We start from the raw sequence: 11,742 nt of genomic DNA on the forward strand, positions 1-11,742 counted from the left end.
GCAAGGGAACGTGGAAGCTCAACACGACTCTGTTGACCCCAGAGAACGTCAAGGAGCTTAAGAGGGAGTACACCAGTTGGAGAACAGTGAAACCCCTCTTTGAGACTCCGGGCAACTGGTGGGAGACAGTGAAGGAGAACATCAAGAGGTTCTTTGTCCTCAAGGGTGTTCGGAAGGCGAGAGAGAGGCGGGGAAAGCTGTCACTACTCCAGAAAAGGGTGCAGAACTTACTCCTTCTGCAGTCGATGGCGGTCGAAGTCACGGAGGACCTCCGAGGTGAGGGGCCAGCAAGTCTCACTCTTTGCCGCGGAGGCCTCCAGGATAATCTTCCAGTCCAGGGTCTGCTCCGTGGAGCAGGACAAGACGTGCTCGCATTTCTTCTTTCAGAAGGTGCACCAGGAAAGCTCTGTGCTCAGCCGGCTGAAGGAGGATGATGGCTCGGTGACGTCGTTCTCGGCCCGACATTTTGAGGATCAGCAGATCCTTCTATGCCGGACTGTACGACGTGAAGCCGACAGACAGCATGGCCTCCAAGTCGTTCCTGTCATCTATCACAGAGGTCTTAGATAACAGCACGAGGGAGTGGCTGGACCGACCGATATCCCTGGATGAGCTGACTAGAGTCCTCAAGTCCTTGGTGTGGAATAAGACTCCTGGGAGCAACGGCTTACCGGTCGTGCTGTATTCCGCTCTGTGGGACCTGGTCGGCCAGGACATGCTGGAGGTGTACGATAGTGCGCTTCGGGCAGGGGAAATGTGCAAGTCCATGACGAAGGGCATCATCACCCTCATTTACAAGAGGAAGGGGGAGAGGGAAGAAATTAAGAATTGGCGTCCCATTTCATTATTGAACATGGACTACAAAATCCTGGCCAAGGCCATAGCCAACCGGGTCAGGTCTGTCCTGGAGTCGATAATTCACCCGAACCAAACCTGTGCTGTGCCTGGCAGGAAGATCACTGAAAGCCTCATGCTGATCAGGGATATGATCGCCTACGTGGAGGACAGGAGGGTGGACACCTGCCTCGTCAGCCTGGACCAGGAGAAGGCCTTTGACAGGGTCTCTCATGCTTACGTGAGGGACATGCTCTCCAAATTGGGGTTTGGGGCAGGCATCCGCAATTGGATCCGGCTGCTCTACACCAACATCGTTAGCGCAGACTCGATCACCAGGTGGGAATCGGGCAATTTTCCCGTCAGATCTGGAGTCAGGCAGGGCTGCTCATTCTCTCGTGCCTTGTTCATGAGCTGTATGAAGCCCTTTGCCGCAACATCAGGGAGGACGTGAATCTGAAGGGCGTGACTATCCCAGACAGTGGAGGCCTTCAGGTCAAGACCTCCCTGTACATGGACGATGTCGCCATCTTCTGCACTGATCGTTGGTTGGTGGGGTAGGCTGTTGGACATCTGCGGCCAGTTTGAACTGGCCTCGGGTGCCAAAGTCAATAGGGGTAAGAGCGTGGCCATGTTCTTCGGGAACTGGGACGACTGCCCCTTCATCCCCTTCACCGTCAGGACAGTCTACCTGAAGGTGCTCTGTGTTTGTTTCAATGGAGCTGGAGCGTTCACTAAGACTTGGGAGGAGCATATCACCAAACTGAAGCAGAAGCTGGACAGGTGGATGCTCCGGTCCCCCTCCATCGCGGGTAAGAACCTGTTTTTCAGGTGCGAGGAGCTTTCGGTACTGTTGTATGTGGCGCAGGCCTGGCCTATTCTCTGGACCTGAGCCGCTGCGATCACCCGGGCCATCTTCCAGTTCATTTGGGGGTCAAGGATGGACTGGGTCCGTAGGGACACCATGTACAATAACCTGGAAAACGCGGGAAATGATGTACCGAACGCCACCCTCGTCCTGATGGCTACCTTTGTGTGCGGCTGCATCAAGCTGTGAGTAGATCCTCAGTACGCAAACACCAAGTGTCACTACTTACTGAGGTTCTACCTGTCCCCTGGTGTTGTGAAGGATGGGCCTGGCCTTGTTGCCGCAGAACGCTCCGAGTTGTTGTACCGTTCCATAACACCTGTCCTTAGTGGAGAAATTTTTGAAAGGAAACCCCTTTGACCACAAGGCCGTCAGGCAGTGGTCAGCACATAGTATCCTCGAGACTCGTTGGGAAAAGGAGAGGGTGGATCCCGTCGTGTGGTTCCCCATGCAGACTGCCAAAGTGGTTCGGCAGAATGCCTCATCACCAGAACTTTCAAACAAGCACAAGGACATTGCTTGGCTGGCGGTGAGAGGGGCTCTGCCAGTGAGATCCTTTATGCATGCCCGGAATCTCTGCGCCACCGCACGCTGCCCTCGAGGTGGCTGCGGGGGTGCTGAGACTGTCAATCACCTCCTTCTGGAGTGTGCCTATGCGCAGGAGGTCTGGAGGGGGATGCAGTGGTATTTGTCGAGGTTCGTCCCGAGCAGCTCCGTGACATGAGACTCTGTGCTCTACGGGCTGCTTCCCGGGACGCACATTGAGACCAACATCATCTGCAACTGGAGGACTATCAATGCGGTGAAAGACGCTCTTTGGTCTGCCCGCAACTTGCTGGTCTGCCAGCTGAAAGAACTGACCCTGACTGAGTGTTGCAGACCGGCTCACTCCAAGGTCCAGGACTACGTGCTGAGGGACGCTCTAAAGCTCGGGGCAGCTGCTGCGAAGGCGCCGTGGGGAAAACCACCGTATGAAACCCCTCGCCCAGAATAGAAAAAAGGTCCCTATCTGGTAACTGGGCCCAGCTGGTACCTTCCTCAACTAGTTAGGGGGCCAACGGGGACTGTGCAGGGAGACGACTGCCGGGGTATTTTCTTTGTTTTTTTTTCTTCTTTGTTTTGTTTTTGCCTTTCGTTGGTGTATGTACTCCCTGGCTAACCCGGAGCGGCTTGCATGACTGGGTCAGGGTATAAGTTTTTTTGTACATTGTATGAATAAAGTATGTTTTCTCAAATTAAAAAAAGCGACGAAATGGCTGAAAAATGAACCTTCAAGCTCAGTGAGCAAACTCACATCCAGGATGTTGCCACAGTTGGAGAGTTTGAGTTTCATGGAGAGAGTGAATAGACAGGGCTTATTGTGGTTTGTTTTGCAGCTTGTTTTCCATGGAGTGTCAGAGGCTGGGTGGTGACCGTATAGAAGATTATTCACGCTGTCCATGCCCCTCTTAATTTTATAATCAAGTTCTTTTGCCCACGGAAGAGGAGTCCAAATCTGGAGGGCATGGGTTTTGGATGAGAAAACTATGATTTAAAGGGAACTTAAGGTGGGCAATGTTTGCACACAGAGAGTGGTGCGGAATTGCAGTGAGCTGCCAGAGGAAGTGGAGGAGTTGAGTACAGCTACAACATTTAAAAGGCATCTGGACGGGTATATGAATAGGAAGGGCTTAGAGTGATGTGGGTCAAATGCTGGCAAATAGGACTAGATTAATTTCGGATATCTGGAAGCCATGGATGAGGTGGACCCACGAGTGTTGTACAATCGTCCACACTGCATGAATAGTGTCAGGTGGATAACTGCACTCCCATTTTCAGATCGCAGAGACTGACAGATATTCGACAAAGTTTCCCTCATTTAAAATCGAATTCTTAACACAATACAGCTTATTGTGTACTGCAGAAATTACAGAGTGAAGAAACAAAATAATGTTATACATGAAACGTTGCTGTGAGCAGAATAAATGCATTGTCGCAAATAAAACCTCTCAGGTACTGTGTTCATTAAATGGCAACAACTAGTTACATTTAAAGTGATCGGTATACAAAATTTCGTTTGTGTTTCACTTTCCGTTGCATATCCTGGCAGATCCACGTTGTGTCCCACAGTAACCAATCACAGAAAAGCTAATCACATGGTCTGAGATTCTTCAAAACTGCCCAATCATGAACCAGAGTTTCCCCCATCCCTCATTAGCATTGCTGACGTGGTCAGGCTATAAAAAGCGAGCTCCGCGCCCATTTTCCTTTATTGTGTGTCTGGAAGTGATCGTTTCTATGGCCGATGAGAAGAAAGCGCAGCCAGCCTCCAAGAAGGGCGCTAAGAAAATCATCAAGAAGGCGCCGGGGAAAGCCGGCAAGAGAAGGAAACGGTCCAGGAAAGAAAGTTACGGCATCTACATCTACAAAGTGATGAAGCAGGTTCACCCCGACACCGGCATCTCCTCCAAGGCGATGAGCATCATGAACTCGTTCGTCAACGATATTTTCGAGCGTATCGCGGGGGAGGCTTCCCGCCTGGCCCATTACAACAAGCGCAGCACCATCAGCTCCCGGGAGATCCAGACCGCGGTGCGGCTGCTGCTGCCCGGGGAGTTGGCCAAGCACGCCGTGTCGGAGGGTACAAAGGCGGTGACCAAGTATACCAGCTCTAAGTGAGACCCCACATTGTGCTGAGAAAACACATCCAAAACCCAACGGCTCTTTTCAGAGCCACCCACAACTTCGCTGAAACAGCTGAACCAACTTTGTGCAAATGATTTTCGGTATGTATTAGTAATGTCAGTCGGCTTTTTAAAAATAATGTAATTGTTTAAGAACTTGATGTGTGGTCCCTCATCTGCCCTTTATTTTAGGTTGCAGCCATACCCTGTCTCGTTTCCCTGTATCTGCAAAGAGCATAATTATCTCCAATGAATCATTTATCAACAACTTCCACTTTTTGAACCACTTTTCGTTTGTAAATGATTCTCGGTGTCTATAATTAATGTCTCTAATCTTTATCTTTGTTTACACAAACGTTCTAAACATTAACGTGCGGTCCCTGTCCCTCTGTCGGTTACTTTCGGTTGCCTTCCTACCCAGTCTCTCTTCCCTCCCTGTACAGAAAGCACATTCATCGTCACTCAGTCATTTTTTTTCAACAACTCCTGTGTTCCAGTTATTATTTACCCCTTGATCAGGAATTTCACCCCCTAGAAAGAAAACTAACTGCTCGAGTCCCATGAACAGATCTTGCAGAATACTTGTCATTTCAGGATTTCAGCTGTCGGTGAGAGGCTTTCAAAATGAGCTGAGATAAAGCCAGAGCCAGGATTGCAGTCGCAAGTGTGAAACTGTGTGTTCAAGGAGAATATGGGAGGGCAACTTCCAACTATTGTTTCAAGTTTTAACCCGTTCACCCCGAAAAACGTTGTGTAAGTTTTTATAAATACATCAGCGTGCACTTGTAATGTGCAAGTGAATTAAATTCTAAGAAAAATTAAACTGTTCAATCCTCTTTGTAAAACTTTACCCACTATGTTGAAGGGTTTTTCCAACTTGTCCCAATAGGGTATGAAGGCTGGATTCATCCGTGGTAATGAAAAGTTTGATCGCTTATTTGAGTCCCATTAAGAGAAATGCCGTGCGATTCCTTTTTCAATTTCCAAATCTGTAAGGGAATTTATCCGATTTTTTTCAGTTTGCAGTGTGTGGGGCTTTCTGCTGTCGGTGAGTGTTTCAAAATGAGCCGAGACCGACCGGAAAGACTGATCCAGCACAATAAGTGAGGGCTATTTTACCATGTTTTCTGAAAACGGTGTTGCTTAGGAAGTGACAGAGATTGTGAAGTGAACATTTTTAACTGAAAGGAAATTAAATCGTAGGCATGAACGCAAAAATCCTGGTTAAAAACTCTTGGTCGTATTGCCCATGTTGGCGGGCTTTTCAAATCGGACAGAAAACGGTTTATGATTTGGCGCCCGTATTTTCCTACGGTTTCCACGCAGAGGAATTTTGTTTTATTTTCAAATCTCCCCGCGGGTTCTATCCGGTTTTGCAGAAAGCTGTAAATGAGGCTTTCTGTTGTCGGCGGGAAAATTTCCAAGTGAACCGAGAGGAAAGCAGAACAGCTGCCGGACTGGCATCGCAAAAGTGGAAATATTGTTGATCTTGTGCAATCGGGAGAGCGATTGTAAAATATTGTTTAAAGCAGGAATGCGCTCAACGGGAAAGAAACAGTTGTGATACTTTTATCAATATAACCGGGTGCTGATGTGTAATAAATTCAATCTGTGCAGAGAATAACTTTCGGCGGGCTTTTCTTTCCCGCTTCCACTTATTCTTCAGTTTTTGCGGGGAAAAAAGAACTTCAAGATCAAAAATAGACGGATTCAACTAGGCCGGGGAATCAGAGATTGTGTGAAGTATACAGTTGTATTCTAAAAGTAAATTATCTGGAATATGAACGCATTCTTCTTTGTAAATCTTCTACCCGTTTGAAACTATTGGATGGCTTTTCGAGTTTGAAAGAAAGCGGTTGATGATTTGGTGCCGGGGTTTTCCGGCCTCCTCCCCGGGCCCTCTCCGGATTGGTGAGTGAAGCAGATATCTGATTGGACATTGAAACGACATTAGGAGATACTGAAAAATGTGACCAATCAGCAATGGCCGCATCCCTATTCCTCCCGAAGGTATAAGAGGGCGGGATGTGGCCGCATTGCAGAATTCTCTGTGAAAGTGTTTGAGAGACTGTGGCGATGTCTGGGAGAGGAAAGGGCGGTGGCGGGAAAGCTCGGTCGAAGGCGAAGTCCCGGTCGTCCCGGGCTGGGCTGCAGTTCCCGGTGGGCCGTGTTCACAGGCTCCTGAGAAAGGGTAACTATGCTGAGCGTGTGGGTGCCGGAGCGCCGGTCTATCTGGCTGCGGTGCTCGAGTACCTGACGGCTGAAATCCTCGAGCTGGCCGGTAACGCGGCCCGGGACAACAAGAAGACTCGCATCATCCCCAGGCACCTCCAGCTGGCCGTGCGCAACGACGAGGAGCTCAACAAGCTGCTGGGAGGGGTGACCATCGCTCAGGGCGGGGTGCTGCCTAATATCCAGGCCGTGCTGCTGCCCAAGAAAACCGCCGCTGGGGGCGCCACTAAAAAGTGAAGGGGCCGTTCTGTAACCTGACAACCAATGGCTCTTTTCAGAGCCACCCACAAAATCAGTGCAAAGCAGCTAGACTGTCACTGCTGGTTGATTAATTTTCATATTATGTGCAAACATAATTCCTTTTATTTTTTCCCTAACCGAGATAAAACTGGAGCAGCTACCGGACACGACGAATAAAGTCTGAGGTTTTACTGCAGGGACAGCGACTTGAAATAATAACTCAAAGCGGTATCCCCATCAATACGCTGACGGAACAAAGGACATGCAATAAGTCGCCGCAACAAAGAGGCCATTCGATACGAAACCGACCCGCCTCAGAGGATCGAATGAATACATTAGTGGGAGATTTGGTCGTGCAATTGAAATTTTGCCCAACGCATAAAAATTGTTTGTATGTTTTGATGGGCTTTTCGATTTGGTAACCTTTTCCCACCACCCTCCTCCGTCAAGCTCCGTTATAGCTGGCAATACGCCCAGTGAAGAAATTTGCCCACGGAGGCGTTTCAATCGGAAACTTATAAAATATGGGGTGCAATACTTCAATTGTGTTATGATTTCTGAACATTTATGAACCTGATTGCCCCGAGTTACCTTTTGTCTTTAATGTGAATTAGTGTATCTCAGAACCAACAAATTTCTCTAACAGAAATTATGGGAACTGCAGATGGTGGAGTATCCAAGCTGTGTAGCTAGATGCACACAGCACGCTCAGCAATATCCCGACACGTCAGCTTTTCTGCTTCTGAGATGTTGCTTGACCTGCTGCGTTCCTCCAGATACACACTTCTGTTGTCTAAGCTTCTGCAACAGCTGTGGCATTGAATCACATCGATAGCTCGCTGTGGGTTTACATTAATTAAAGTTCATAGTTCCTAACTCCCGCACCAGGCGCTGGAACGGCAGTTTGCGGATCAGCAGCTCGGTGGATTTCTGGTAGCGGCGGATCTCCCGCAGAGCCACCGTGCCGGGCCGGTAGCGATGAGGCTTCTTCACTCCACCCGTGGCCGGAGCGCTCTTGCGGGCCGCTTTGGTCGCCAGCTGCTTGCGAGGAGCTTTTCCTCCGGTGGATTTGCGCGCTGTCTGCTTGGTTCTGGCCATTCTCTTCAACTCTCTGCAACAAACACGCAAGCTGCTGCTGTCACTGCCGAGCCTGCTGCGGCGGTGCCAATTTATGGGAATGGAGAGCCCGCCCTAGAGCTGGGATTGGATACAGTCCCGTCCCTCAACCCCTCTGAGAAATGGGAACTGCAGATGCTGGAGAATCCAAGATAATAAAGTGTGAAGTTGGATGAACACAGCAGGCCAAGCAGCATCTCAGGAGCACAAAAGCTGACGTTTCGGGCCTAGACCAAACAGCTCCGGAAGGTACGGAAAAGGCAATAAAATAATTGTTGAATTCAGATTGGTTAACCTGAAATGACAGTTTGTCAATTTGAAAAAAGCCCGCCGATTTTAGGTTAAATATTTAAAGGAAAAATAATGTCCGACGACGATAAAATCTGTACTTTGTGGGATTTTTTAAAAACCAAACTTACAGTTAACGCGGAAAAGACGCGGGTTCATTGCCTGATCTGTCTCTAACAAGCAGGAGTAAAGCGGGGTGTTTTAACAAAGCCCAGATAAACGAATCAACCGGCCGCCTACCCCCCGTTAATGAATCTAAAAAACACCGCCGATTTAAGCATATTCAAAGCTAACAGGGTACTAAAGCTACACAATCTCAATTAATCGGCTCATTTTTATTTCACCCAGATATAAATAGTCCGAAAACTGTCACAGAGGGTAACAAGTCATTAAAATATCTGCATGCTTCCTTGAATGAAAACTGAACTGAATTCCTGGGAGGAATGAAATAGAAAAACTGCAATATGTAACATTTAGCATCAGGGCGAAATTACAAATCGAGATCTGAAATCCGGCTGCGGCACAGTACACCCTCGCTGTGTGCTGCCTTTCCTGTGCTCAGGTCTCCGTTCTCACTGCTTGATCTTTCTCTAACATTGGACACGAAATTAGTGTATTTTTGTAATGGAATGAGCCAAAATTAAAAGTCGCGAAAAATGTGAAATAACCAGCTGCAGTACACTGTCTCCTCCATATGTGCTGCCTTTTCCCATCCTCGGGTCTCCGCTCTCAATCGGAGGGTTTGGGTGGCTCTGAAAAGAGCCGTTGGGGTCGCTGGAAAAGGGACGAGTTGCTCAGCCGCCGAATCCATACAGCGTGCGGCCCTGGCGTTTCAGAGCGTACACCACATCCATGGCAGTCACCGTCTTGCGCTTGGCGTGTTCAGTGTAGGTCACCGCATCCCTGATCACATTCTCCAGGAAAACCTTCAGCACCCCGCGGGTCTCCTCGTAGATCAAGCCCGAGATGCGCTTGACCCCGCCACGGCGAGCCAGGCGCCGGATGGCTGGTTTCGTGATGCCCTGGATGTTATCACGGAGCACTTTGCGGTGCCGCTTCGCTCCGCCTTTTCCCAGGCCTTTGCCTCCTTTGCCTCTTCCAGACATCACGCTTTTTCACTGTAATCGCTGCCGAATGAGAGTGGAGCTGCCTCGCCTTCCATTTTTATACAGCCCGCCCCGACCTGACTGAGAAAGAGCTGACAGAGAGTGTGAGGCGGCCCGGGCAGGAAACTGAGTGACAGACAGTGAAATGTCCAGCTCCGCCTCCAGCTTACGCCCGCCCCCAACTGGATCTGGAACTAAGATATCAAAGTGTGAAGCTGGATGAACACAGCAGGCCAAGTAGCATCTCAGGAGCACAAAAGCTGACGTTTCGGGCCTAGACCCTCCATCAGAGAGGGGGATGGGTGAGAGTTCTGGAATAAATTGGGAGAGAGGGGGAGGAGGACCGAAGATGGAGAGAAAAGAAGATAGGTGGAGAGGAGAGTAGAGGTAGGGAGGTGTGGAGGGGATAGGTCAGTCCAGGGAAGACGGACAGGTCAAGGAGGTGGGATGAGGTTAGTAGGTAGGAAATGGAGGTGCGGCTTGAGGTGGGGGGAAGGGATGGGCGAGAGGAAGAACAGGTTAGGGAGGCAGAGACAGGCTCGGCTGGTTTTGGGATGCAGTGGGGGGAGGGGATGAGCTGGGCTGGTTTTGGGATGCGGTGGGGGAAGGGAAGATTTTGAAGCTGGTGAAGTCCACATTGATACCATTGGGCTGCAGGGTTCCCACGTGGAATATGGGTTGCTGTTCCTGCAATCTTCGGGTGGTATCATTGTGGCACTGCAGGAGGCCCATGATGGACATGCATTCATCCAGATTGAATTCTCTAAGTCATTTTCCAGCCCATCGAGGTATTTGATCAAGATCCATTTGTAATCTTAGGACACGTTCTCCCCTTAATACTATGCTACACACTTTGTTATCATCCACAAACGTGTTTACCATGACTTCTCATTCAGATCATTTATATAATGACAAGCAAAAGAGGACTCAGTCCCAATCCCTGGGGAACACTTCTGGATGACAGGCCTACAGTCCAAAAAGCAACCCTCCATCTTCACTCTCTGTCTCTTGCCACTCAGCCAATTATACCTTGCTTCCCTTTGCAACAAGTGTTCCACCCTACACCATGCTGAACTCATACAATGTGTTGAATGTGGCTGGTTTCTGTGGTAGGGAATTACAAAGGATCACCACTTTCTAAATAAAGAGACTCTCACCTACTCAGCCATGAATGGCTTATCCTTTCTCCTAAAAATATGACTACTATCAACATGAATATTCTTTTTGCATTTACATTTTCTTGGTCTGACAGTGTCTTACAGATTTCTAAGAGAATCCCTCATTCTTCTGAATTTCAGCAGATATATTCACAACCAATTCAACCTCTCCTTCATCCCAGTAAGCTGCCTGTTAAAATTATATTCACAGCAATACCATCCTTACTCAGTAAGAAGGCCAAACCTGCTCTCAATATTCTAACTGCTGTCTCACAGATGTCCTGATAAATTGTCACAATTCACTGTTTCCACATGCTCAAATCCACGTTCCACAAAGGCCAACATACCTCTCGCCTTCCTCACTGTCTGCTGCACCTGCATACTTACTTTCAATGATTTGTGTATGAGACACACAGGTCTTGTTGCAAATATCACTGTGTCACTTTATCGACATTCAGAAAATGACCTCCCTTCCTTTTATTTTGTTACCAAATTGGATAACCAAACAGTTACCCACATTAAACAGTGTCAGATATTCATTTGCCCACTGTCTCGATTTCATCCCACACAATGCATCCTCTTTTAGAGCTGACCATCCAACTAACTTTGTGTCATTTTAAAACCTGGAGATATTACATTTGTTTCCCTCATCCAAATCACTGTGAATGTATTGCAAAGAGTTTTCATCCTAAAACTGATTCTTGCCATTGAGAAAAAAAATCCATTCATTCCCCCTTCGAGTTTCCTATTATCCAGCTAATTAAAAATAAAATCATTCAGAATGCTTTGCACCAATCACATTTCCTTGATGTTCACATGCTAATATCTTATGTTGGATTTTGTTAAAAAGTTTTTTCTTGTAAATTAAAATGAACTCATCTGCTTTATCATCCCTACTCCGGTAGATTTGTCAGGCTGGGAACATAGAACAGTACAGCAGACGAGCAGTTCTTTCAAATCCATGCTGACTTTGTCTGATCGTGATATTTTATCCCAATTATCTGCATTTTTCCCCCCTGCAGGCTGACTGGTCTAAAATTACAAGTTTTACCTCTACACACCTCTTACAAATAGATTGTTTACATTAGCTACCCTCCAATCTTTGGAAGTTATTGTAGCTCCTATGAAGATCTGGAACATCGCCATCAATACACCCACTATGAGCTCTGGGATATTAGTTATCCGTCCCTGGTTCCCAGCCTTCAGTCCTATCAATTTTCCCAACACAATTTACTGAA

At 48.0% G+C, this 11,742-nt stretch overlaps 4 protein-coding genes across 5 annotated transcripts; 2 read left to right on the forward strand and 2 right to left on the reverse strand.

The window, feature by feature from the left end:
* The first annotated feature begins 3,969 nt into the window (after positions 1 to 3,969).
* On the forward strand, positions 3,970 to 6,355 carry LOC132207017 (late histone H2B.L4-like). Of its 2 annotated transcripts, none has more exons than XM_059642201.1 (2): positions 3,970 to 5,118; positions 5,255 to 6,355. In XM_059642201.1, exon 1 carries the CDS (start codon positions 3,980 to 3,982, stop codon positions 4,358 to 4,360), a length of 381 nt encoding a protein of 126 aa, XP_059498184.1. In that variant the 5' UTR covers positions 3,970 to 3,979; the 3' UTR covers positions 4,361 to 5,118; positions 5,255 to 6,355. The 2 variants fall into 2 exon arrangements, with proteins under 2 accessions (XP_059498184.1, XP_059498185.1); XM_059642202.1 differs by having other exon boundaries at positions 3,970 to 4,467; positions 4,960 to 6,355.
* LOC132207007 (late histone H2A.2.2-like) lies at positions 6,348 to 9,112 on the forward strand. Its single transcript, XM_059642179.1, has one exon. It carries the CDS (start codon positions 6,442 to 6,444, stop codon positions 6,832 to 6,834), a length of 393 nt encoding a protein of 130 aa, XP_059498162.1. The 5' UTR covers positions 6,348 to 6,441; the 3' UTR covers positions 6,835 to 9,112.
* Positions 7,425 to 7,969, reverse strand: LOC132207046 (histone H3.2). Its single transcript, XM_059642238.1, has one exon. It carries the CDS (start codon positions 7,933 to 7,935, stop codon positions 7,690 to 7,692), a length of 246 nt encoding a protein of 81 aa, XP_059498221.1. The 5' UTR covers positions 7,936 to 7,969; the 3' UTR covers positions 7,425 to 7,689.
* Positions 8,355 to 9,354, reverse strand: LOC132207036 (histone H4). Its single transcript, XM_059642226.1, has one exon. It carries the CDS (start codon positions 9,345 to 9,347, stop codon positions 9,036 to 9,038), a length of 312 nt encoding a protein of 103 aa, XP_059498209.1. The 5' UTR covers positions 9,348 to 9,354; the 3' UTR covers positions 8,355 to 9,035.
* Positions 9,355 to 11,742: the final 2,388 nt, after the last annotated feature.

Source organism: Stegostoma tigrinum, chromosome 44 (assembly GCF_030684315.1).
Source record: "Stegostoma tigrinum isolate sSteTig4 chromosome 44, sSteTig4.hap1, whole genome shotgun sequence".
NCBI lineage: Eukaryota > Metazoa > Chordata > Chondrichthyes > Orectolobiformes > Stegostomatidae > Stegostoma > Stegostoma tigrinum.

Excerpts from the sequence above, each read along its gene's own strand:
- LOC132207007 (XM_059642179.1), top strand. The coding sequence starts at position 6,442 with ATGTCTGGGAGAGGAAAGGGCGGTGGCGGGAAAGCTCGGTCGAAGGCG.
- LOC132207046 (XM_059642238.1), bottom strand. The coding sequence starts at position 7,935 with ATGGCCAGAACCAAGCAGACAGCGCGCAAATCCACCGGAGGAAAAGCT.
- LOC132207017 (XM_059642201.1), top strand. The coding sequence starts at position 3,980 with ATGGCCGATGAGAAGAAAGCGCAGCCAGCCTCCAAGAAGGGCGCTAAG.
- LOC132207036 (XM_059642226.1), bottom strand. The coding sequence starts at position 9,347 with ATGTCTGGAAGAGGCAAAGGAGGCAAAGGCCTGGGAAAAGGCGGAGCG.